Here is a 23,546-nt window from a genome sequence, read left to right on the forward strand (position 1 = left end):
AGACGGGTAGGAGGGAGGCAGAAGCCCTGGAACAGCCCTGCCAAGGCTTTTCCATCCTCTCAACCTCTTTCCCTCTGCTGAAAAGAGCGCTCTGAAGTCAAGACCCAAATCACCGCAAGTGTAAGTCAAATGAAATTCATTAAATAGAAAAATAAAGTCTTTGTTCCAAACAGCTCTGAAAATTTCATTTTGCTGCAAGTGCAGCTAATTAATTCTTCCTGAATATGTTAGAAGTACAGCAATTCTTCTAATGGGATGCAGACTTTGGACTTCTTTATTTCCCTTAGCATGTCCTTGGACTATCAACAAGTACAAGAGACAAATCCAGTCAGAATCCATTAAAACCACTCATGCACATGTGATCTCTACCCCTCATTCCACAACAGCACCCCATCTCCTTCTACAGCCAGTGTTAGTGATCATCCCAAATGAACCCCCACCCTTTCCAAAACTGAGTACTGATTTCCCTTTGATGTAGCAGAATTCATAAGAGTGGGAACTGAAAAGTTTCTTACGAACACTTTTCATAAATAATTACATAAAGGATCCTGATCTTGCAAATATACTTATTTAATTCAGAAACAGGCCATTTAAAACAGATTTCGTGGCCATGCTGAAGGATAAACATACAAAAACGTTGGTGGTACTCACTCAGGAAGGCATCTGACGAAATCCATCAGAGAAGGAATTAGAAGAGGTGATATTTTATGGAATTCAGCTGCAGCTTTTTGTGAGGGGTATTTGCTAACATCCTATAGAAACTGCAAAAACCGTCCGAGAGGCCCCTGGGATAATGCAGCCTTTCCATAACCCTCTATATTGTTCTCCTGGCTGCGCAGCAGACACAAGAAGTTTCTCTGCAGTGGCAAAACAACAAGCCCCTGCTGATGCTGAGATCAGGTTTGCTGCTATGGAGCAGAGCGACAGGACTTCACTGTGACACGAAACTTCCCCAGACGGCAACTGAAATGCTCTGCCTCGAGCCTGGCTCTAGTCTGCAAAAGGGGGAGCTTTGAAACCTCTTCCATTTTTACTGTACTACTGATTAAATTCAGCCAGGTGCTGGGGCTTTGGCAGCGCTGATGGGCTTCCAGCGTTACCTAACGCTGCTCCCAACGGAGGGCTTCAAACTCCAAAGCCCGTTTTAACAACCACCCCCAACGCCGCTAAACTTAGAGCGGCAGAACACCACCACCAACCACTGAATTTCTCTCGCCAAGTTTTCCCTCTTCTTCCCCTTCCCCTCCTCTGAAGAAGAGCTAAAGATAAATGGTGGGACTCTGCAAGTCCATATCCCTGGTTACACGGCAAGGCAGCCAAACACCAGCGCGGCACATACAGCGCGAGGAGCTGATGACAAAGCTGTCAAATTAGGAGCCTGAACTCCCTTTCACTCGTCTTTGCACAGAGGCAAGCACAGAAGTCAGTGAAAAACTGTGCAGGCTTCCATTGCTGTCAACAGAGTCTCCACAACACCACTCCTGTCACCCTGAAGCAGACACCTACAGCAGCAGGATCAACCGCATCCTACAAGCGCCTGCTTTTCCTGCCCCAGTTATTAAAACAAACCCACTTTATTTACCTGCACACGTGACAAAGCCACGTGGAAAACTCTCCCATGTTGACCACCTTGTAAGACACAGCAACATTTCCTCTTCTCACGCATGAAAGCGTTTCCAGCACTGCTGGCAACAGCACTTGACTTTATCAGTCAAGTCAACTACTCGACTGAAAGAGTCCTACCAGGTATTAAAGTACTTACGGCTCCTCCAAGAGAGGCAAATGACTGAACTGAAAGTACTAATGGTGGAGGAAACCTTGTTTAGGAGACAGTGTTGTCACACTGAGAGGATCAGACATGAGCCTGACACTGTCTCTTCCACAGCTGAGGCTCAACAGAACATCTGGCTCAGCTTTCCCACAAAAAAAGGACCGAAAGGCTGAAATGGATACACAGTGGTGTTTGTGAATAAACACAGGAAAAAAAACCCAAAACAAACCAACCAGCCAGTGGACAGGAGAGTTAGTGACGGACAGTGGGACATCTGGCACCTCCAGGCTCCACACAGGGCAGGAATAATGACATGTGGTCCTCCCAGTAATCAAGAAAAGTGGCTCATTTGGCCACTTGGCCCAAAAGGCAGGTCACGCTTTAGGAGCACACTGGTATTATTTCCTGTGACTGTTCCAAGGGCTGCATTTAACCTCTGGGAAGCGATATAAATAGATGGGATGTTTTCCAGAGAGAGAGGGTGTTAGTGGTCAGTTTTACCCAAACATTGCCAAGGAAGTATCTTCAGGGTAAACACTCGAGCCCTCCCTCCAGTTGATATGTTTTAATTTTTTTTCTAGAAAAATTAAGAAGTTAATTCTCTAGTAAATACTTGCTGCTCCCTTTAGAACACAAATCAAGAATTTAACATGTTCATATTTCTCTTCTCAGTACATTTTTGCTATTATTCAACATGCAAGACAACTGATTCCAGAGAAGGTAATCTCCTCGGACTTCGCAAAGAAAACCATTTACATGTGCTTTGTTGCTCAGCAAACTTGAATATATTTTTGGTTTTTAAATGTATTTCTGGATACTGGGTCCAAAGAGCTACTTTTTAGCACCTTAGGAAAAATTCAGTGTTTATTTCATTACAGCACAAGACCATCAAGTTAAATCCCATGATTAAATGTCTGATTACTTTTGATGACTAAATAGAAAGCAAAACCAAAACTGTTTTCAAAGGCATCTGCCTACTGGACTTGGTAGTCACTTCCACAACTGCAGCATTTTATCAGCTTTTTAACTGAAAACACAGGATACAGCTTCCCAGACAATCACAGTTCCTGTACATGCACAGTTTAATTAAAGCAAGAAGGCCTGTTCACTCCTGTGAAATACTCTGCAGCAGAACCAGCTGCCCATCACCTGAGCAGACATTAAAAAGGTGGAAACTGTGAACCCATTTTCCACTCGGGATTCTTATGCCTTCAAAACTGTATTGTTATTATTATCCAAGAGAGAAACCTTTATTGACCTTATTAGCAGAAGAGAAGATAAAGCCATTTGTTACTTAAAGGCTTTAATACAAAGACCACCTACAGTTGTACTTAAGAAATCATCCTCACAATAAAAATTGCAGAGTTATTTTTTTTTTTTAAAGAGCAGCATGTATTGGGCTGACAATTACTGGAAAACTACCATAAATTTTTGTTTTCCCACCTGACTCTTAACTAGTATTTAATGTAGTCAATAGAAGCATTTTATTTCAACCTTGCACCATTAGCATAGTAAAAAAAAAAAATCAAGTGTTTTTTGGTTAGGTAAGTACTATGTGCATTACTGCCTGTTGAGTTTTTATCTATGGCCTTCTAAAATGTTATCAAGTGAATTCAACATCCCCCCCATGCATAACATAAGGATAAACAAAGCCTAAACTAAACAGATATTAACCTGAACATGCTGAATTTAGGACTATCTCAAAATATTCTGCGGTAAGTCAGAGCAGGGTTATTTTACTCTCATGTGTCTTAAGTGCCCATGGAAGACATTTCCAAAACAAAAGCAGGGTTACTTCAGTGTTTTAATACAAACACAACTCACACAAACACACACACCCTTGTCCACCAGTGTGATTTGTACAGTCTGAGTGCCAGGTTACCTTGCTAGAAAGAAACTGCACTGCTGTGTCCTCCTGGTCATCAGCACAAGGTCACCTTTGAGATTTCCATTATTAGTTGCACATTCACAGCTTATATCCCTGCTAATATCACTGAGAATTCTGTTTGCTTTGCTTGGTTTTACTTTTGAGTGTGTTGGTTTTTGGTTTTTCTTGGATTTAGGAGCACCGGGAATTATTTTTTTATGTCGCAAAGCTCCAATCAATATTTTTTAGATTTACACTTTTAAGAAGATTGCAGGTGTTATTTGAACAGCATCTGGTGAAACAAATACTTTTGGGTCACGAGGGGAAGGATCAGAACCCTCTGTGGAAACTGCATTTGAAGAGAACCACAACAGCACAAGGTCAGTGTTAAAGTTTTGCACTTCAGGGACTAATCCAACATATTACATGGTGAAAAATGAAAGGCACATTTTTGTCCTTCCCATTCAGGACTTTGGCTGAAAGGACACTTTGAACAGAAACTATAAAGCCAAACCTCCTTCTGATCCCACCTTTGTAGTCACTGAGTGTGACTCTGCATCCGATGGGAAGGGCACCTGATGGATCCAGGGACACACCTGCTCCCAGAGAATCTACTGAGGTTGTTCCTTCCACCTGGGGCAGACTTTGTCTGAAAGCTCATTTTTCTCCTTTTAATATTATTACAGTTTTATAACACGAGATAGTAACAGCATTTAGTTCTTATGTTTAAGATAAACAACTGATTGACTGAAAGGTATTGAAAAGAATCCATCACTGCCACAACAGCTGAGGTGGTGGCATTTTTAAAGCCAACCTGCTCTCAGAGCTCCCTTGCCTGCCAGAATGATGCGAAACAGGTAATTTATAATGATGTGCAGCAGCAACAGCACAAGTAAATACAGGAATGAGACCTGAACAGATTCCTATTTCAAAACTGTCAGGTTTGATTTCTAGTTTTGTTCAGATTTTTGTCCTTTTTCCCATCATGACATGTTTACCCAAGGAGAAGCAGAAGCAACTGTAGGGTAATGTGATGGGCACCAACAAGTCTGAAGGACTTGTAAGGAAAAAACCCACACCAAACTGTCCTAATAATACTAGTTAGCATGTAATTAGTCTGAACAATTAGGTTTTAATAACCTTTCCAGTAGAGATAGAATTAATTTGCTGGAGTGTTTCAGATTTCTTATAGGGCAGGATAAAAAGGTATTTGAATTTCAGGGCACAGTTTGCATTAAGCTGTCAGTTTTATCGTGATAATCCAGAGCCAGAAACATTCAAGTATTCAATCCACTCTAAAACTCAGAAGGACATTTCCCGAGGTTTTTTTTAGGTTTCACTTTCAGTCTCCATTTAAACTTAAAGACACATCCTTCCTTGACATATTTAATCTCAACACAAGAGGGAATCTTCCAGAAAGACAGGAGATTCTGGCATGTGAGGAAAAAGGAATCCCACAACTATGTACTCCTGATAAACCCGATTAAACAAATCCAGTTAAAATCTCATTCCTCGGTGGATAAGCACAGACCTCTACACAGATGCAAATTGTTTTCCAGTTATGCTGCAAACCCCCTCCTTCTGGGACTTTCCAATTTATGTCAATGTGTAATTAGCAAATGAATTGCACCACAGATTGCATCCAGTATTCTTTTCCTTTTCTAATTCCCCAACTAACATAACCTTCCCCCCTCCCCACTTTCCAAACTCCCAAATCATTTGCAACTTACTGATTTCTCCACAAAATCAGCCTCGTACCATAAAAAGTAATGAGAACTGGCAGCTGGCCAACAAATGACTTGGCAGAGGGAAGCAGCTTCCAGCACCCATAACCTACCACAGGAAAACTGTGGGTCAGAGTTCAGGATCAATTTAAGCACAGACACCTGATATGTTCGGTTGGTCACTATATAAAGGAATTTTCCCCTTCCTTCTTCTACTGCCCCATCCCTGGAAATGCTCAAGTCCAGCCTGGATGAGGTTTTGAATGACCTGGTGTACTGGAAGGTGTCCCTGCCCATGGCACAAAGGGTGAAATGCATGATCTTTAAGGTCCCTTCCAACCCAAACCATCCTGGGATTCTGTGACTGATGACACACAATTCATATGCTGAAACACGATCAGTACCTTCATAATATTATTTCTCAGTACCTTCATAAAATTACTTTAGTTATAACAACTGCAAACTGCTGCCAGTTAATCCTGTTTAGGCATTCCCAGATAAACTGTTTTGGAAACCATTTCTTCAAGGATTATGCAGGTCACCTGTATGATGCACAAGCAAACACTTCCTTTACCCCAAATGGGATATTTTGCCTTTCCCTCTGAAGCCACGCTGTACTGTGGGAAGAGCCCTGGCAAACTAAAACTCTATTTTATTGGTTATTTTTGTGCATCTCCTCCCTTTAAATACACCACAACAATCACTGGAAGTGATAAAGACCTTTATCTTCCTAAATTTCAATAGGGAGTTAGGAAACACAGAGAACACCTTTCTTTGTCAGACAGCTCCTACACCATCTTGGCCAATCTCCCAGGAGACCATCTGTCCATGCAGTTACGGTCCTGGGTGCCTCACCCACGACCTCACCCCCCAAACATCTACTACGGCTTCTCATGGAACCACAAAGGCTGGAAGAGACCTCTAAGATCGAGTCCAACCATTAACCCAGCACTGACACACCAGAATTATCCCTGGAGACAGCCACCAATGCCAAACACCTCTGAGCCCCTTGAGCTTCAACAGCAACACAGCGCAAAGAGCAGCTGCTGCAGCCCAGAACTTCTCACCAGAACACAAAAAGGCAAGAAAAGCAAAATACAGCAAGGGAGAGAATTAAAAAAAACCCCAAAGGTCAAAGCTTCACTCCAAAAATCCCTGTAAAATACATGCTTTGCATTCCTCAAATTGTTAATGTATATCTTTAACCAGTTTTAGTTGACAAGTCCCACGCATCTATTTCGTTAAATTTCTAAGGCTTTTGTGGAAGTTTAGTGAGATACTTTATAACTGCTCCTTTCTCTCCACGTGGTAAATATTAGACCCCTCTCTGTGCTGAAGCAAGTATAAATGATTAAATATCTCCTAGGAACGTGCCACTATTGACTAATCCTCTGCAGAGTGCTTCTAATCATCACTAAGAAAAATTGCCAACTCAAAGTAAATCTCAGGCTGCAAAACTTCCAAATCCACACCCAGCATTTTGAACTTTTCCAAAGTGGACCCACTGGAGCGAGTCCAGAGGGGGCCACAAAGATGCTCAGAGGGCTGGAGCCCCTCTGCTGTGGAGCCAGGCTGGGAGAGCTGGGGTTGTTCACCTGGAGAAGAGAAGGCTCCAGGGAGACCTGAGAGCCCCTTCCAGTGCCTAAAGGGGTTCCAGGAGAGCTGCAGAGGAACTCTGGGCAAAGGCAGGAAGTGATGGGACAAGAGGGAATGCCTTCACACTGAAAGAGAGAGAATTTAGATTGGATATTAAGAAGAAATTCTTCCCTGTGAGGGTGATCAGGCACTGGCACAGGTTGCCCAGAGAAGCTGTGGCTGCCCCATCCCTGGAAATGTTCAAGGCCAGGCTGGATGGAACTCTGAGCAACCTGGTCTAGTGGAAGGTGTCCCAGCCCATGGCAGGGGGTTGGAACCACATGATCTTTAAGGTCCCTTCCAACCCAAACTGTTCCACGATTCCACGAAAGCTTTCCTGTAATTAGATCCCTGGTAACCACATGTACGTGCATTCAGGGGTAACCAGTGCAAGTATGTAAACACTCAGGCACGAAAACACAGAACAGCTTTTGTGGACAGAAACGAGGCAGCACTGTCTGCAAATTGTTAAACGCACGCTCGCAACGACTCTGCACAAAATTCCTGCCTTTAAAAAAACCCAAACCTTTCACCAACGTTACTTCAAAGGAACACCTGGATTCTCCTCCATGTGCCCATCGTAACAGCAACGCTGTGGCAGAATATCTTTCTGACATTTATGAAGGTGGAAACTCATCTACCTACCCCAAAGTGTTCTCTGAGATTAGGAGTTCATCCCCAAGAGCTGGAGAGACACCTCTCCCTCTTCCTCTCTCTGACTCCCAGAGGCCAAGAGAGGCAGGTGATGACCAAGGGGATGACCAAGCCTTGCAAATCATCACATAAACAAGAGAGTTTCAAATTTTGCTACCGACTACAGCAGACTGGGAAACAGCAAGATTAGTTTTACTGCCAATTCCGCTGGGAATCCTGGAATACAACTCAGGAAGCAGAGAGCTGAGGGGTGGGGGAGAGCATGGCAGTGAATAAAAATCAATACTTCACTTGCTACCAAGAAAATAAGGTTTGCAACAGTGGCAGGAAACAGCTGACCAGTTACAAGATGACTTTAAACAATATCATCGTTATACAAACTGTAACTGCAGGTTGGGGTTCATAAAATGCTTGTTTCCTACAAACCCGTCCTGGAATTTTAGAAACATTTTCAAAAGTTGCACGCACGGTAGATTTTGACAGATCAGGCATCCATCATTTGGGGCTGCTCTTCTGCACAAAACAGGTTCTGAAGTATCTTATTTGCCCATTTGTCAGGCTTTAAATATATTAATAAGCATTCAGAAGAGAGTAACAGTTTCTTGCAAAAATAAATAAGGAAAAAAATCTCATTTAAAAACCCCCTGACATCCTCAGAATCCCAGTCTACCGTACATTTATTCAGATTTAGCTCGCAATAAATTTTCTAGATAATAGAATTCTAGTTTCTAGTGCAGCCAATCACTTCTAGTAATTGGGTTCTTCTTTTTACAAATCATACTTTATTATCTTGTACAAAGAAAACAAGAAGTGGCACTTTGATGCAAGTGATCATTTTGATAACAGACTGAATAAAGCCTCCAATCTTTATGTAGGCCCAACACCACTCACAGAACTTTCTCAGCTCCTTTGGCTAAAATTGATATTTTTACTGCTAATATCTATTTTTCACAGCAGCAGCTGGTACTGAAAGGACTGGACTGTAGAGGACTCACTTGGATTTTTTTTTGTCTTGCAGCAAACATTCTAGAAATACAAAAAGAGGGCCAAAATTATACCACAGCAGACCATGTGGAACGTATTCTTACCCTGATCTATTTAGACGCTACTTATGGTTTCCATATTTGTCACATCTATGCCCATTTTATGCCTTAACCATCCCAAGTAAAAATAAAGCAGGTTCCCAGCAAATTCCAGCAAAAGCAGAATTTACAGAAGATTAACATTTCCAACACGAAACTCTTAAAAGCATCCCTGGTGGCATTAAACCAGAAGAGGCAAATTTCCTTCTGTGCCTTCCTGCAGCTCTGCAAGTTCAGCAAAGAATTTAAATCCAATGAGAAGATGTCATCCTGTTTGAGATGAGCACCGAAAATACAGCTTATATCAGTCTCTTTCATTAGAACCGACACATGAAGGCTTCAGAGATGCTGTTGAATGTTTTTGTGAGATTTTCCAGCCAGGTTTCCACTGCTGGGAGGAATCAGATGGTTTACAATCCTTACCAGCAATCCAGATGTGGTCTTTAAACATCTAAATAGGCTTGGCTGATAGAAGAATGATCAGCTGCTCTCTTATTTCAGCTTGGAAGATTCCTTCCCCTTTCTGGATATACTTTTGAAAGGGGATAAGGGAACACACACAACCCAACTGGGTGGGCCTGGACCCTCTGACTTCATCACGGGAGCACCCAACGCCCAGGAGGATGGAGAGGGTCAGGGCAGGTTGGGAGCCTCCTGGAGACACTAAAACAATTCCCATTTTCACTACCAGCCTCTGTCTGGGCTCCACAGCCCTCAAGAGCCAGGACTTCATACCCTGTGCTCTGTCCCCCAAACAGGCTGGAGCACTTTGACAGCTCTCTCCTCCTCCCTGGTCCCACACAGACCCACATTCCTAGCTGCTCTCCCAGCACGATGTATCCCCCAGGCAGGGAGGGGAAAGAGGGATGAGCCACAGTTTCCCTCACTGATTCACACAGTGGGCAAAACCTAAGGAAGAATGTAGGTAATTAGACCTGTCTTTGCTTTTCCTATTTTTCTTTTTCTTTTTTTTTTAAATAAAATGTTAACTCCTGTGGACAGAAACACTTCAAATACAATTCAACATAATCCATCCAAAATTCTGCGTTGGCTGGGGTTGAGTACTGGGCAAATTCACTCCTCAAGTTCCCATTTCCATATCCAGGATCACCTGAAACTGGGAATTTGATTGAAAACATAACACTAAGCCTCAGCCATGGTGGTTGTTGCCAACAACTCTTCCAAGTCAAAATTTAGCAGGAAACCAAAGCGCACTTGCTTACAGAGGGAAATATTTAAGATTCAACATACATAAAAATTGCAGGCCAGATCTAATTTGCATCATATTCATGTTGGAATGAAGACTTTTACAAGACAGTAAAACTCATCAATTCAGTGTTCCACGATGGAAAAATAAGCTTCCCACAGTTAAACCTTTCTGTCAGGCCAACGGGAGCGTCCTTCACGAACACTGACAAGTGAGCAAGTTTCATTTCTCTCGGCTTTTGCTTTCTCAGCACTTTAGTTTAATATCCCTTTAAAGAAACAAACACGGACCTGTTATCCCGAGGCTTATTTGGAATGTTCAGCTTAAACCCCCGAAAGCTGAAGCGCAGCATCGATCACGCCGCGTTTCACTGATTATGTCAGAAAACGCTATTTGCATTTCTGAACACTGAATTAACAAAATGTAGGTCGACTTTGGGTTTGTGGTTTGGTGGTTGGTTTTTTTTTTTTTTTTTTTTTTGAAAGGCACGTTAAACTTCTGAACACTTCAGTTTAAATCACTGCACTGAAACCGGCGGGAACTGAGGTGGCACCACGAAGAAACGATGGCGCTGCAGCTTAAAGACACCGACCGAAAATTCGACATTCGTGATAATTATCATTCCTGTTACTGCCAGGGCACTTCAGCCTGTTATAACTGCGACCCTAAATCAAATCTTGGGTTATTACAGGTTACTACACTCTCCTTGGAACATAAAACCTACTGTATGGCTACTCTGGTTTCATATAACAGCTATGTCATTAGTTAATGATTTAAAATTTTACCCTCTGCGAGCAATTCACATTCCACTGCAGTGCCCGAGTGGTTTCCACATCTTTCCCCCCCCCTTCTTAAATTGCTACTTTAACGCTAAAATTCTGAAGTTAATATTATAAAAATCTGTTGAGACAATGTCTCAGGATCACTAACATATGTTCAAATGCTTGAGTGCTCTGAATCCTGGTGATGTAATGGCAAAAAAAGGACGTTCAAAATATTTTCAGCTATTTTCAAAATGCTGCTTTTATTGAAGATGCAATTAAAAGACGCTTATTTTGGCTTCTAAATTGAGATCTTCAGAACTTCTTCTTTAAAATTATAATGAATATTGCTCTCACTGGTGGTTATTCCAACTTTACTTGAAAGAAAAGGCTAAAAAGTTTGTTTGTGGAAACATCCTTGGGGACTCACTGTGATTAAAAAACAATTACAATGGTTTAAGTTCCACTGTGAACCTTTTTCATGTAATTTATTGCATAAGAAAACACGCATCTGTAGGGACACTAAAGCATTCAGTTAACTCTAAACAACGGAAAATAGATGCCCAGCTGACAATTTTTATGGAAGTCAGGAAAGATTTATCTGAAGAAAGAAAACAAACCACCACAGCCTGAAGGAGGCACCTGAAGGACTGGACTAGTGCTGCGCCACTATTTAACTTGGCACCTGGAAACAGCCAAGAATCTGCATCGTTTACGAGGATCAAATTAAAGCATTTAGGTAAAAAAAAGGGAAATTCACTTCCTTGGGCTGAATGTCTGTTGCCCATCCGTGATCTCGCTCTCCATCCTACACTCAATGCAAGGGCCTGTCAGCATTGCTCTGCTTTCTATACATTTAACCATAGAGATCTTGCATTAGAGGTCTCTGTTCAACTAAGTAATAAGAATTAATACTTTCCTTTAGAAAATAAACAGCTGATTTTATCTGTAGAATTAATTATACCAATAAAAAAATCAGATTTTCAATTTTCATTTGTAGCTTTTACTTATATTTTTTCTTACTTGCTCACACTTAACCCTGTTACAACAAACCCCCTTTCACTTATTTATGTCTCCATTTTAATTTCAAATTACAAGTCTTGGTAATGTTTCCAACTCCCAGAAGTGCCAGATGACCACAACATAAAATATTTCTGCAAAGAACTACTATTTTAGTTACTTAAAAAACTAACAGGGAGTCAAATTATCTGTGGATTCAGTGTTCAAGATATTTTCAAGCACCTTCACATCTCTTCTAATTGGGAGAACCTAAGTTTCTGTTTCCCAGAACTAATTTAACAACATACAAAGGGACCAAAATCCTCCAGCAGCACGAACACCACAGGCATTTGAGAACATTACAATAATAATAATAATAAAAAAATACGACTGTAGCAAACCTTCCATGCACAGCTTTCATTTTGACAGACAACTAAATCCAGTGCACCACCATGTGGCAACATATTAGGGAATGGTTCACATACCAAGATCTGGTTTTTTCCACCTTCGAAAATTTCTTGCCATTCATTAAAAAAATTAAACGTTAACAAATCCATCTTGGTATCTATAAGCTCCCTTTTAACAAGGTGTCACAGCTTCACTCTTATCTCCAGACCTATTTTTTAATGCATCTGGGCTAGCAAGAAAAAAAAAAAAAACTTGGGGCATTTTTATTTGTAAAGCACGTTGTTTACCTAAAACCAGAACTGCCCCAGGACCAGAGAACCAGCTCTGTTTCTTGCCAAAGGCGCTCCCTTGCACAGGAGAAATTTGGCATGAGCCTGTGCTGCACACTGACCTCCTTTTAAAACATAAATACGTTTTTAAAAAATAAATCAGGCTAAATGCTGGACTCACATCTGATTAAAAGCTTAAAAAAAAAAATCTTGGGAGAAAAATCAAAACCTTGAAGGTATACACATGCATTATTTAGCAGCTGCTCAGTTACTGCAAAACTGCTTCTCTCCAGCTCAACAACAGGAATATAAATTCATTTTTTTCCCCTCAAGAAACAGCAGCAGAAGGGCTCAAAAACCGTAAGAAAACACTGATTCCCCAAAGCCACCACATGCCACCTAGAACCCTGGAATTTATTTCTGCAGCCAAATGCTAAACTCAGAGGAAAAAACAGGTTTTCAATAAACTGGACAGACCCAGCTCACACAGCACAGAGCTGCTGCATTTCAGACTTCAGGCTCAGGTGATTCGTGATTTCGTTAAACAAAGAGTTAATTCATGATGCCTCAACATACTTGTTAGCCATTTTGTACCAGTACATTCAGTTCACTCTGAATTAGCAGGGAGGACTCGCTCAACATCGGTCTCCTGCTAGGAACCTTATCAGTATTCCCATCTCTGCTCCGGGCGCTCTCGCAGCTCTCCGGACCTAAAGGCTTTGCTAGAAGTGTGAAGAAATCCGACAGAAAATCGGGTGACGTGATATGTAACCACGCCAGGAAGGCAGGTAGAGCAACGGGTTCTCACCAGCTCCGTACCTCGAGCACTGGGAAAACCTGTAGTGGAAGAGGTTGGAGCAAGCAGCGCTCTCCTTCCAGAGCCCTGGACGGACAGACCTGCAGTTCTCTTCCTGCAAAAGTTGCTCCGGAGTAATCTGACAGTCTCACCACAAAGCACATCGTCAGTCCGATGCATGCACTTTAACCACAATAAAAAAAAAAAAAAAAACCACGCCAAAACCAGAAAAAAAGCAATTCACCTCCTGCACGAAGACGATGCTGGACTTCCCTGGTCTCCCAACTCCAGCTCCCCCTCCTTCCCCTCTCCCCCCGCCCAGCCTTGCTAACACACAGCCTGAAAAGCCCCTGCTCTGCAATGAAGACCATTTTCTGCCAAAGACAAACCAATAGCAAGAACACAATGCACATTATGCAAGTTACTGCAGAGTTATGCAAGTTACATGCATATTTTTGCTCGCTCTACCAAGGACTCTGAAGCCACTTGTTTGATGTGGATGCTCACTCTTATTTTGAGCTGTCAAATCTTCCCTTACTTGTCTCAACTGGCTTTTTTTTTTTCCACACTCAAACTTCAACCAGCTGCTACTGATATTAAACGAAGCCCTTCCATTACTTACAATAACACAGGCCATTAAGACCCCAACAACATCTGAGCACAGTACCACGTACGTCCACCCCAAACCAAGTCCTAGGCAGAGCAGAGCACCTTATTTACTGCAGATACCCCACACTCCACATTGCCAAAACAGAGGAAAACATGACAAATCTCTTGAGACAAACCAGGCCTCACGGTGGAAGCATCACCTCACAAGTGATAGGAATTAAAAAGAGTTCCATGAACACTCCTATGCTGGACAAATAAAATAATTTTTTTTTTTCAAACAACCCCCAACCTCATGGCTTTTTTATTTTTGCTTTTTTTTTTTAATAAATATACCTTCATACTTCTGCAGGCAGCAGTGGTGAGGTGAGAAGAGAGATTTCAGGTACGGCCTCTTAGTCAAAAGTAACAGGGAACAACTTCAACAATATGGGACCCCTCCCTATTTACAAGACGAGACACACAAAAATGGAAGCTTTCTGGACACTAAACCCATCCATTTTAGGGGGAGGTACATCAATCTACCATTTTTAGAAGACCATTTGGAGGTTTTACTGTACCTACCAGGGAACATGGACACTGTTTCTAATTTCTGTCCTTTCCCCCCTATTTACCAGGACTGCCTGCAAGAAAGCATAAACTTGACATCCCAGGTAACTTCCCAAATCCACACACAACTCCCCAGAACTTGAACCCTGCTGCTCACCCCGTACCTTGCTCACCACCAGACACAAGGACACAGCCACTTACAGCCCCAAGACCGCTCCGAGCTTCCAAAAGTAAACAAGGTTAAGGGCACTCATCAACACCCAGACTTTTGAGGGAAGCAGCTCCTTTGGCCATGCTGGATTCATCTTATTCGGGAGTAAATCACAATCCAAGCACGATGCCTGACACAGGCAACAACAATTTATAAACTGAGTAAACAGAGCCGCTTTTAAAAGTAGCACAAATATCCTCCAACAAACCTGAAAGCTACACATTCTCAAATGTGAGGCAGGAAGGGACACAGGAAAGCAGAAAGAAACCTGGAATGTTTTATTTTACTTAAAAAAAAAAAAAAAAAAAAGGAGGGAAAAAATTTAAAATCTCAACAGCTGAGATTTCAAAACGTTCCAACACACCCAGCACAGGTATCCCTTCCCTGAAGCAGGGCACAAACTGCACAGTGACCACCGTACAAAGTTACCTCCCTGATCCTCGAGGAACAAGAGTATTTTATTTAAATGACCGGTTAAACTCGGCATTTAAACACTCTAACAAGTTCTCAGCTGCATCCAGCAAGCAGATTCAGAGATCTTCATGCAAATACCTTCACCCCACCAAAAAAAAAAACCAACCAAAACCAAAACCCAACCCAACCCCAAACCCAACAAGCCCTCCTCTATTCCCAACAGCCTAGAGAGGATTATACGGTCACTGAAGAATGCGATTTTAAGCGGAGGAAGAAAAAAAATAAATCATGGAGAAAAGAGAGAAGGCAGCTCACCTTTATCCTGAGTGCAGGACAGGATCTCCTCCTCTTTGGGGTTAGTCACCTGGGTGATAATGGACGGGTTGTCCATGGAAACAGAGTGAGATTCCACCTGGCTATTTCCCTCCCAGAGGCAGGCGTGTGTGCGGGGCGGGAGTGGGGAGGGGGGGAACGGGGCGGGAGGGGGAGCGGGTTTGTTTGTTTGTTTGTTCGGTCCAAAAAAAAAATAAAATCAATACGCAGGTTCGTATTTAAAAATTAAAAAAAAAACTTAAAAAAAAAAAAGGCAGAAACCCCCTCAAACTAACTCCTCCAGGAGCGAAGCCAAGGGGTGGAGGGGAAGGGGAGCACCGCGCTGCCACCGCCGCCTCCTCCTCCTCCTCCTGGCGCCAATTCTCCGCGGCGGCGGGGGTGGGGGGCTGAGCAGCGCAACCCCTTAAAAAGAAATATTAAAAAAAAAAAATTAATCGGGATCAATCCCGATTCACCCTTCCGGGAAGCCCCTCCGAGCGCTTTCCCACCCCCTCCCTCCCTCCCCTCCGAGCCCCCTCCGCCGCCGCCGCCTCCCGAGGCGGGGGAAGAGCCCCCGTCCCTGCGCTGCGCTCCGCGCCTCCCCCCGCGGCCTCACGCCGCCCCCGCATCCACCTGAGCCGCCCCTACATCACCCCCCGGGCCGCCCGCCCCCGCGCTTATCTCATCCCCGCGCCCCCCTTCCTCCCGCCGCTCGCCGGGCCGCCCCCTCCTCCTCCTCCTCTTCCTCCTCCTCCTCCCCCCGTTCTCCCGGTGGCGGGCGAGGAGGGAAGCGCGGCGCGAGGGGAGGAAGGGAGGGGAAAGGGGCCGAGCCGCTCCCGCGCTGCGCCACAACCCGCCGCCGCCGCCTCCTCCTCCTCCTCCTCCTTCTCCGCCGCCGCCGCGCCCGGAGCCCCGTGAGCACGCCCGGCCCGCCCCGCGCCGGGTCCCGAGCGAGGGGCGGGAGCGGCAGCGCCCGCGGAGCGCGGTAAACAACGGGGCGGGCCCGGGGGAGGGGACACGGCCGTACAAAGGGGAGGGCAGGGGAGGGGACGGGAGGGGAGTGCCCCGGGAGGGGCGGGCGGCGCTTGGGGCCGTGAGGGCGCGGGGCGGGCCCGCTCGCCCCGGCCGCCATTTCCCGCCCGAGGGGTGCGCGGGAAAGGATGAATCGGGGGAATCGCGGGCTTGTTTGGGTCGGGGGAGAGCTGCGGGACCGTGGGGTCCCACCCGGGGCTCAGCGCCACCGTGTTCGACTCAGCGCCATGTCCACCCTTTCCTTAAACACCCTCCATGGGTGGGACCCCACCGCCTCGCTGGGCAGCCCGTTCCGATGTCTGGTCACCCTTTCTGGGAAGAAATTCTTCCAAATGTCCAGCCTAAACCTCCTCTGAGCCCGTGTCCTCTCATCCTGTCACTTTTTACCGGGGAGGAGGGACCGAGCCCCACCTGGCTACAAGCTCCTCTCCTGGAGTTGTAGAGAGCAACAAGGTCCCCCCTCAGCCTTCTTTTCCCTAGGGTGAGCCCCCCCAGCTCCCTCAGGAGCTCCTGGTGCTCCAGACCCTTCCCCAGCTCCAGTGCCCTTCTCTGGACCCGAATGTTAATATTTTTGTTAATAAATGTTTATAAACTTTAACATTTTATTAATGTTAATGAATGTTAACACCGTACCCTTTGGGACCAGGTATAAACCGTCTGCTTAGGAGATGTGGGGAGTGAGGTGGTTTTTTTTACAGGTGGCCATGAGGTGTGTTTTTCAGAGGCAGATGTGTAGCTCAAATCACAGAATCCCAGAATAGGTCAGGCTGGAAGGGACCTAGTCCACCCTCACTCCTCAAGCAGCGTCATCCCAGAGCACACGACACAGGATTGTGTCCAGATGGTTCTGGAATATCTCCGTTAAGGGAGACTCCCCAGCCTCTCTGTTCCAGTGCATGGTCACTGCACAGTAACGAAATTCTTCATGTTCTGGTGGAACTTCCTGTGCGTCGGTGTCTGCCCATTGCCTCTTGTCCTACTGCTGGGCACCACCAGCAGAGCCTGGTCCATTCTCTGACACCCTCCCTGTAGATGCTGATAGATATTGATGATGTCTCCTCTCAGTCATCTCTTCTCGAGGCTGAACCGGCCCAGTTCCCTCAGCCTTTCCTTGTACAAGAGATACTCGAGTCCCTTAATAAACTTTGTAGCCTCTGCTGGACTCGCTCCAGGAACTCCATGTCTTTCTGGTACTGAGAAGGTACCGAGGACAGGCTTGGCTACTTCTCCGAGAGCCAGTACTCTCTGTCTTTTTCCTAAAAGTCATGTCTGGCTCTCCAGGAATTCCCAGTGCTGCTGCTTTGCTGGTGCATGAGGAGATAAATTGTGGTGTGCCTGCCCTGCTCCCGCCCTCCTCAGTACCTGCCTTAACCCAGAGCCCACCCCAAATAATGGCTCTTTTGTGGGTCTGTCATAGTGTAAAATCAAGAGAAAACCTTTGAGAAAGCATGGTGGCGTATTTAACATAAATAAGGAATTTCAACCTCCTTTCACTCCTAGAAAAAATGAACTCTAATGTATATACAAGCCTCTATTGCAACCTCGCTACAGAAAGGACAAATGTAATTTTAAAATAAACTACCTAAACTGGGAAAATCCTTTTATTGCTGGCATAGACCCAGGCAACATGAATTTTAGTAATGTTGGTTACGGCTGTCTTCCTTTTGCCCTAAAAGAGGCAAAGCTACTGCCCACGTGCATTTAAAAAAAACCCTCATAAATGTATTTAGTTACAGTTTTACTTAAAGAGTAGCAAAACCATGGCACTGACTCCCCATCCCTGGAAGTGTTCAAGGCCAGGTTGGATGGGGCTTGGAGGAACCTTGTCTAGTGAAAGGTGTCCCTGCTGATAGCAGGGAAGTTAGAAGTAGTTGGTCTTTATGGTCCCTTCCAACCCAGGCCATTCCAGAATTCTGTGATTCACTTCAGCTGCCAAGCTGGGTTGCAGAAATGACCACTGTGTTTAATTCCAGCAATTTAAGCAGCTCTTCTTGTTGCAGTGCTTTACCGTGAAGGAAAACTACAGGCCCAGCCTCGAGGAATTTCTGCTCAGCATCAGTGCCACATCCAGTTTCCTGGGGAAAACGACTTAAATCTCTGGGGCCTTGTTCCATTCCCACAGTTAACACATTTAAACATTTTGCTGGGAGTCTTCGAATTGCTGTGGTTTTTACAGTGCAGAAAAAGTGATTCAAAATCTACCTGCGCTTTCTCTCTCCAAAACCAACACTCCCTAAACAGCAGTACAGGCAGAGATACCAGTATTGCAGGTTTCTGGGACTTGTATTTTAGGTTTGCCCGTTCTATGACAAACACTTGCACAGGGAGCGAGTGCGATGCCACTGCTTGCATTGCATCCAGTTGTGCAAGTTTCAACCTGCTGTCTGGCTTTGGCTCCTCCAGACAAGAGTCTTGCTGTTCCAAACCGTCCCTTGCAGGTTGGATCGGGCGCAGATGAACAGGAGTTGGTACATGTTGGCTGATGGAATTAGCCCTGCTACCTGTGAAGGCTGGGAGCTCCTGCTCCTGAGTTATTATGCAGCTTTATCACAGCACTGCTTATGTTGTAATCCAGCAAGTGCTTGATCTTTTACCCGCCCAGGCACTGCAGGCATCTTTAATTATCCGAGGGTTAATTTGCATGGGAGCTTTTGCTGAAACAATAAATTCATACCTCTGTTATTATTTGGTATGAGTTTCTGTATCAATATTTATATTTGAGGAAAACCAAAGGAGCTTCCTGCTAGCACTAAGACAAAGGAATTGCTTCAGAGCAAGTTCAAGAGTCATCCAGCACTAAGAACATCTTCCAGTTCTTTGCAGGGGAAGAGCAATTATAACCTGTGGTGGGAGAACATGTGCTCCAGTGCCTCTTTTCTATGCAGGGATGAGGAGATAAAAATGTCTTGTCTGACGAAAAGCACGTTTTGCAAGGCTTGACAAATACAGTGTTCACCTTGGGCCAATGTGGTATGTATGATTTTAATGTTGGTAAGATTGTTTCTGCAACTCATCTTCTAAAATTCCAGTCAAGCAGCTCGCTGTGTGTGTTCAGCTGATGAAGGAATTGGGTGCTTACTTCAGTTTAGAGGGGAATCTGCTGTTTGTGGGGGGAACTAGGGTGGGGGAATGTGCCAGGAGGGGCTTTTTCTGCCTGTGCTTGTTCCTTTGCTGCTGCAGTGCAGCTCCCTCACCCCTCCAGACTAAAGGGGAGAGCAGAAAAGCAGGATACTCCAACACCCTTGGAGCTGTAGAAAGTCCACACTCTTGCAGGGCATTGGGAAGCCAAATGGAAGTGGAAGAAGCTCAGCTGTACTTGTACTGGCAGCACTGCTGTAACATCGGAAACAGGTCCCTTCCCCTGAGCATGGGTTCGGCCTCTCCACCCCCACTACTCCCATTCCCGTGCCAGTTATGAGATAGCTGTTACAATCCATGTATCCTTTCTGTTTTTTCTTTAGGAACACTGTGGAGTGTGTACAGTATCTTCTATCTGTGTTTCTTTGTACGCTACATGAACTAAATCCCAAATAATCCCATGGAGCAAGGGAGTGGTTTCGTCTCCCTGTCACAGATCTGAGGTGGAGGCACAAACAAAACAGTACTTTGCAGGGAATTACAGTACCAGCTAGAAGAAGACCCAGGTTTTCATCATGGCTCCTGACATTTGTCCTTGCCAGTAAAGCATGTCCCCCTTTCAATGCCACAGGATGTTTTATAATAGGGGAAAAGATGTTTTTAGCAGAACTGTTCTACATTAAAAGGAAGCATTTATTTTCATTGGTATCAGCTCCGTGAAGGCTTGACCCTGGGACCACAATGGGAGTTTTATCCTTGACTTTAATGGAAGAACAATCAAGGTCTCGTGATATTACATCCTAAAGAAAGGCAAATACTGCAGTTTGTATCAATAAGATAAATGTCTCACATTTAGTGTAAGCCGCTATATTCTTGCAATAAATGGTTTATTAGATTGATTAAATGTCTTAACTTCACCTCAGCTATTAATCACTTTTGGCAGCTGTTTACTGCTTTGTATACTTTGAAGTAATGGAGATTATTCCTTAATTATCTCATTGCAGTTCAATCATTGTTTCCTAAATAGTGCCATTAGAATGGTAAATTGCAACAGTAAAACAGTGTCAATACAGAGTTATGGAGTTCCCATTTTATGACGCATTCATAAAGTCAACACAATCTCCTTTAAACGCGGCTGTGATTTCCACACAGTGCCCTATTTGATATGGCAGAGGAGATTTTGATGAGGAAACACTAGAGCACTAAGTGTGCCGGGACTCTGCTTTCACCAAAGTAAAACACAGAGTATTCCCCCTTGGAATATCTGTGCACATCAGAATTTATTAAACCAGTGCTTGTTTGATCACCTTCGGTTTCACCAAGTGCTGTGAATTCCGAGAATGTTGTGCCCTTGAATACAGGGTGTTTATTTCTGCGCAAAAGGAGATGAGAAAACTCCAAGCAATGCTATCATTTAGAGGTTACCATTGTCATTCTGCAGAAGGATAAGAGAGTACAAAATCAATCAGAAGAAAATGGCTGCTTTTAATATTGTCTTCAGATCCGGCAGCAAGTCATAACGTAGCAGTTGCACAACAATTTCCATTCTGAGTCCCTTTTCCAGTCAACTGTAACTGTCCTGAACTTTAACATTATGAGTTGTCTGTTTCAGGCTGAGTTGTTTGGGAGGAACCAGTATTACTGTCAAACTGAGAAACCTTCATGAAACCTGCTTTCAAATGCTGTAACAGAAATTCTCTTCCTTCTTGCTCCCCAATAAAGGCTTTTGGGGGAAAAATAATGTTGCAAATTATGGGTAAGTCTGGGGGATTTATTCTCCTTGAGTTTTTACCATGCATATCATAGAAAATGTGGGTCCTTAGCTTGGGTTAAAGTAGGGCTGAAGAAAAAGTGAATGGGTTTTTTACTAACATTAACAATTTATGTTCAACCCCAAGTTCCGGTAGACTACTAATCCAGAAACTTTGATTAAGGAAACCAACTAAGATAAGGCCTGATTGTACCAGATATCAGACACACATGTGAGGAATAATGCCTGAAAAGCGTTCAACCCAACGTGAAGCAAACGTGTAATTAAAATTCCTGTCCATAATTCCCAGTGTTGGGCTGAATTCAGCTGGTGACCCACAGGTAGAAGGCTCACCTGGTGACCTACAAGTGACATATCCAGTCCTTCCTAATTGCAGATGTTCCACCTTTGCAAGACAGCCTGCTCTCTTTTTAGCAAGCAATCAAATCATGTTCCAGGCTTTTCAAAGGCTGGCAAAGTCTCCCATTCGTGTGCTCTTTGCATCTTCTGCTTCATCTGGCCAAGTTTTAACAGTCTCCTGCTGCCCCAAGGTGCTCATCAACGTCTGTAGCTGGAGAGGAGCTGCCACCAGAATTCAGCCAGCAGAGACCTTTGCAACAAAGCTCCCATTCAGTCAAGACCAGGTGACTGAAGACAACCAGTTAAATTATTTGGTCTCAATAAAATTGCCTCCAAAAGCAACACCACACCACAGGGCCAGAAACAACCATTTAGGAGGCAACAGCAACTTCAGGAAGGGCAATTCCTTCTTTATCTGCAGCCTTAGACCATATCTGTTCTATGGAAAGGTGGTGGATGCCCTATCCCTGGAAACATTCTAGGACAGGCAGGGTGTGGCTCTGAGCAACCTTATCTCGTTGAAGATGTCCCTGTCCACAGCTGGGCAGTTGGATTAGGTGACCTTTAAAGGTCCCTTCCAACCCAAATGATCCTATTATTCCAAAACTTTTTACTATTGGTAAGAGGTGAGAGGTGGGAATTTCGTGTCCTCAAGGGACCACAGCAGAGACATGACAACAGTAGCAGGACTTTTGATTGTTCTGCTGCCTCACTTGAGCACAGCAGTGGAATAGGACAGAACTTGGCTCTGCCCTTATCTGGTTACCCATTGTGAGCACTCTGTTCTCCAGGATCCTGCTGCAGTGTTCCTGCCAGTGTGGCTATAGAGGCTTGGTTTCCATTTCAGTTTCACTGGTTGTCAGATAGTTTATCTCTGAAACAGATATCACAACAGCTAATCTCGTGTTATGGTTCTGTGCCTGTTTATGACTCCTATTAATATCAAATGTGGAAAGCCTGGGAGAAGATTTTATAGGGCACTGGGGTAACTGCACATTCCCCTGAGGCTACGTAGCATCGAGTGTAGCAGCTTGTCCTTTCCAGACTAGGTCATGATCATCTTAAGTCTGGCATTCCCTATTTTTTGGGAATTTGACTTTGTGCTCTCGATATTCTTCCTGAGCAATGACTGGTAAGCAATTGGTTCTGAGATTTATACTTACAAAGATTCCCACTGACTTACAAGAGGCTCCATAACTAAGCTCTACCCTGTGCACCAGCTCCAGTGAGGATTTCACAGCACTCAAAAGTGATTGGCTGGCCTTTCATTGGAGGGAAGTAGGATAAGAACATGATGGTCTCATCATTCTTAGAGGTTCATACTTTTAAATGCTTCTAAACATTCAGAATTCTCGTTTTAATTGTTGTTACCCCTTTCTTAAAAGCGTGTGTTTTGTCCTCCAAATATGGGAAATGTAAACCTAATACCTGGTTCAGTGAGGCATTGACCAACACAACCACTGTCACATATAAAGCAGGGCAACAAATACCTTCTTACTGATAGGCACGTGGTGGGGTTGCTGAGTTAATAAGAGTGATGGTCGATACACTCCGCGTTAGTGACGCAGTTAATGGTCTCCCATTAAGCACAGTAAACACAGGAAGGTGTTTGTCTACCAGCTCTGGGGGAAGCTGGTAGAGCTGTGAGAAAGTCCTGGCTTTGTGGAGGATGAAATGGGATAAGAAAGTCATGACAAAGGCCTGAAACAGCCCTCGGCAAGGACTTCAGGTCATCTTGGCACACGGAAATGGTAATTTATCCCAGGAGTCACTACTGAAATCACTGGTGTGAGCTATGAAATAATGCAATAGTATGAATAAAGGCAGTAGAATCTGGCCTAATTGGGAAATAGAAAATGAGGAGTGAGGAATGCGAAAGGTCTTGTAAGTGCAGTGTCCTGTCATCTGAGTCAACTGATAGTCATGGTAAATAGCCATCTAATTTATTTTTTGAAAGGACTTCTCAGAAGAAAAACCTGCTGACTGTTGGAAAAGCAAAGTCAAAACTATTAAGAATTGCAATGAGAAATTCTGGTCAGTGCCTAATTTTATGCCTTTCAT

The 23,546-nt window shown here is 44.2% G+C and overlaps 1 protein-coding gene and 1 long non-coding RNA gene across 4 annotated transcripts in view; one reads left to right on the plus strand and one right to left on the minus strand.

The window, feature by feature from the left end:
* The window catches only part of CTDSPL (CTD small phosphatase like), an 82,516-nt gene extending 67,037 nt beyond the window's left edge, over positions 1-15,479 (minus strand). For 2 of the 3 annotated variants that reach the window (XM_050320853.1, XM_050320842.1), the window contains exon 1: positions 15,269-15,476. In XM_050320853.1, the coding sequence (XP_050176810.1) occupies positions 15,269-15,344 (76 nt within the window). In that variant the 5' untranslated portion in view covers positions 15,345-15,476. Of the gene's footprint in view, positions 1-15,268 lie in introns of all 3 variants that reach the window. The other variant, XM_050320831.1, reaches the window with a different exon arrangement.
* A 566-nt stretch (positions 15,480-16,045) lies between these two features.
* LOC126642859 (uncharacterized) lies at positions 16,046-21,653 on the plus strand. The gene is made up of 3 exons (XR_007629617.1): positions 16,046-16,250; positions 18,298-19,267; positions 19,759-21,653. It is a non-coding gene; the product is annotated as an uncharacterized LOC126642859 (long non-coding RNA).
* Positions 21,654-23,546: the final 1,893 nt, after the last annotated feature.

The sequence above is a fragment of the Myiozetetes cayanensis genome, unplaced genomic scaffold, assembly GCF_022539395.1.
Source record: "Myiozetetes cayanensis isolate MyiCay16 unplaced genomic scaffold, myiCay2020 scf1, whole genome shotgun sequence".
NCBI lineage: Eukaryota > Metazoa > Chordata > Aves > Passeriformes > Tyrannidae > Myiozetetes > Myiozetetes cayanensis.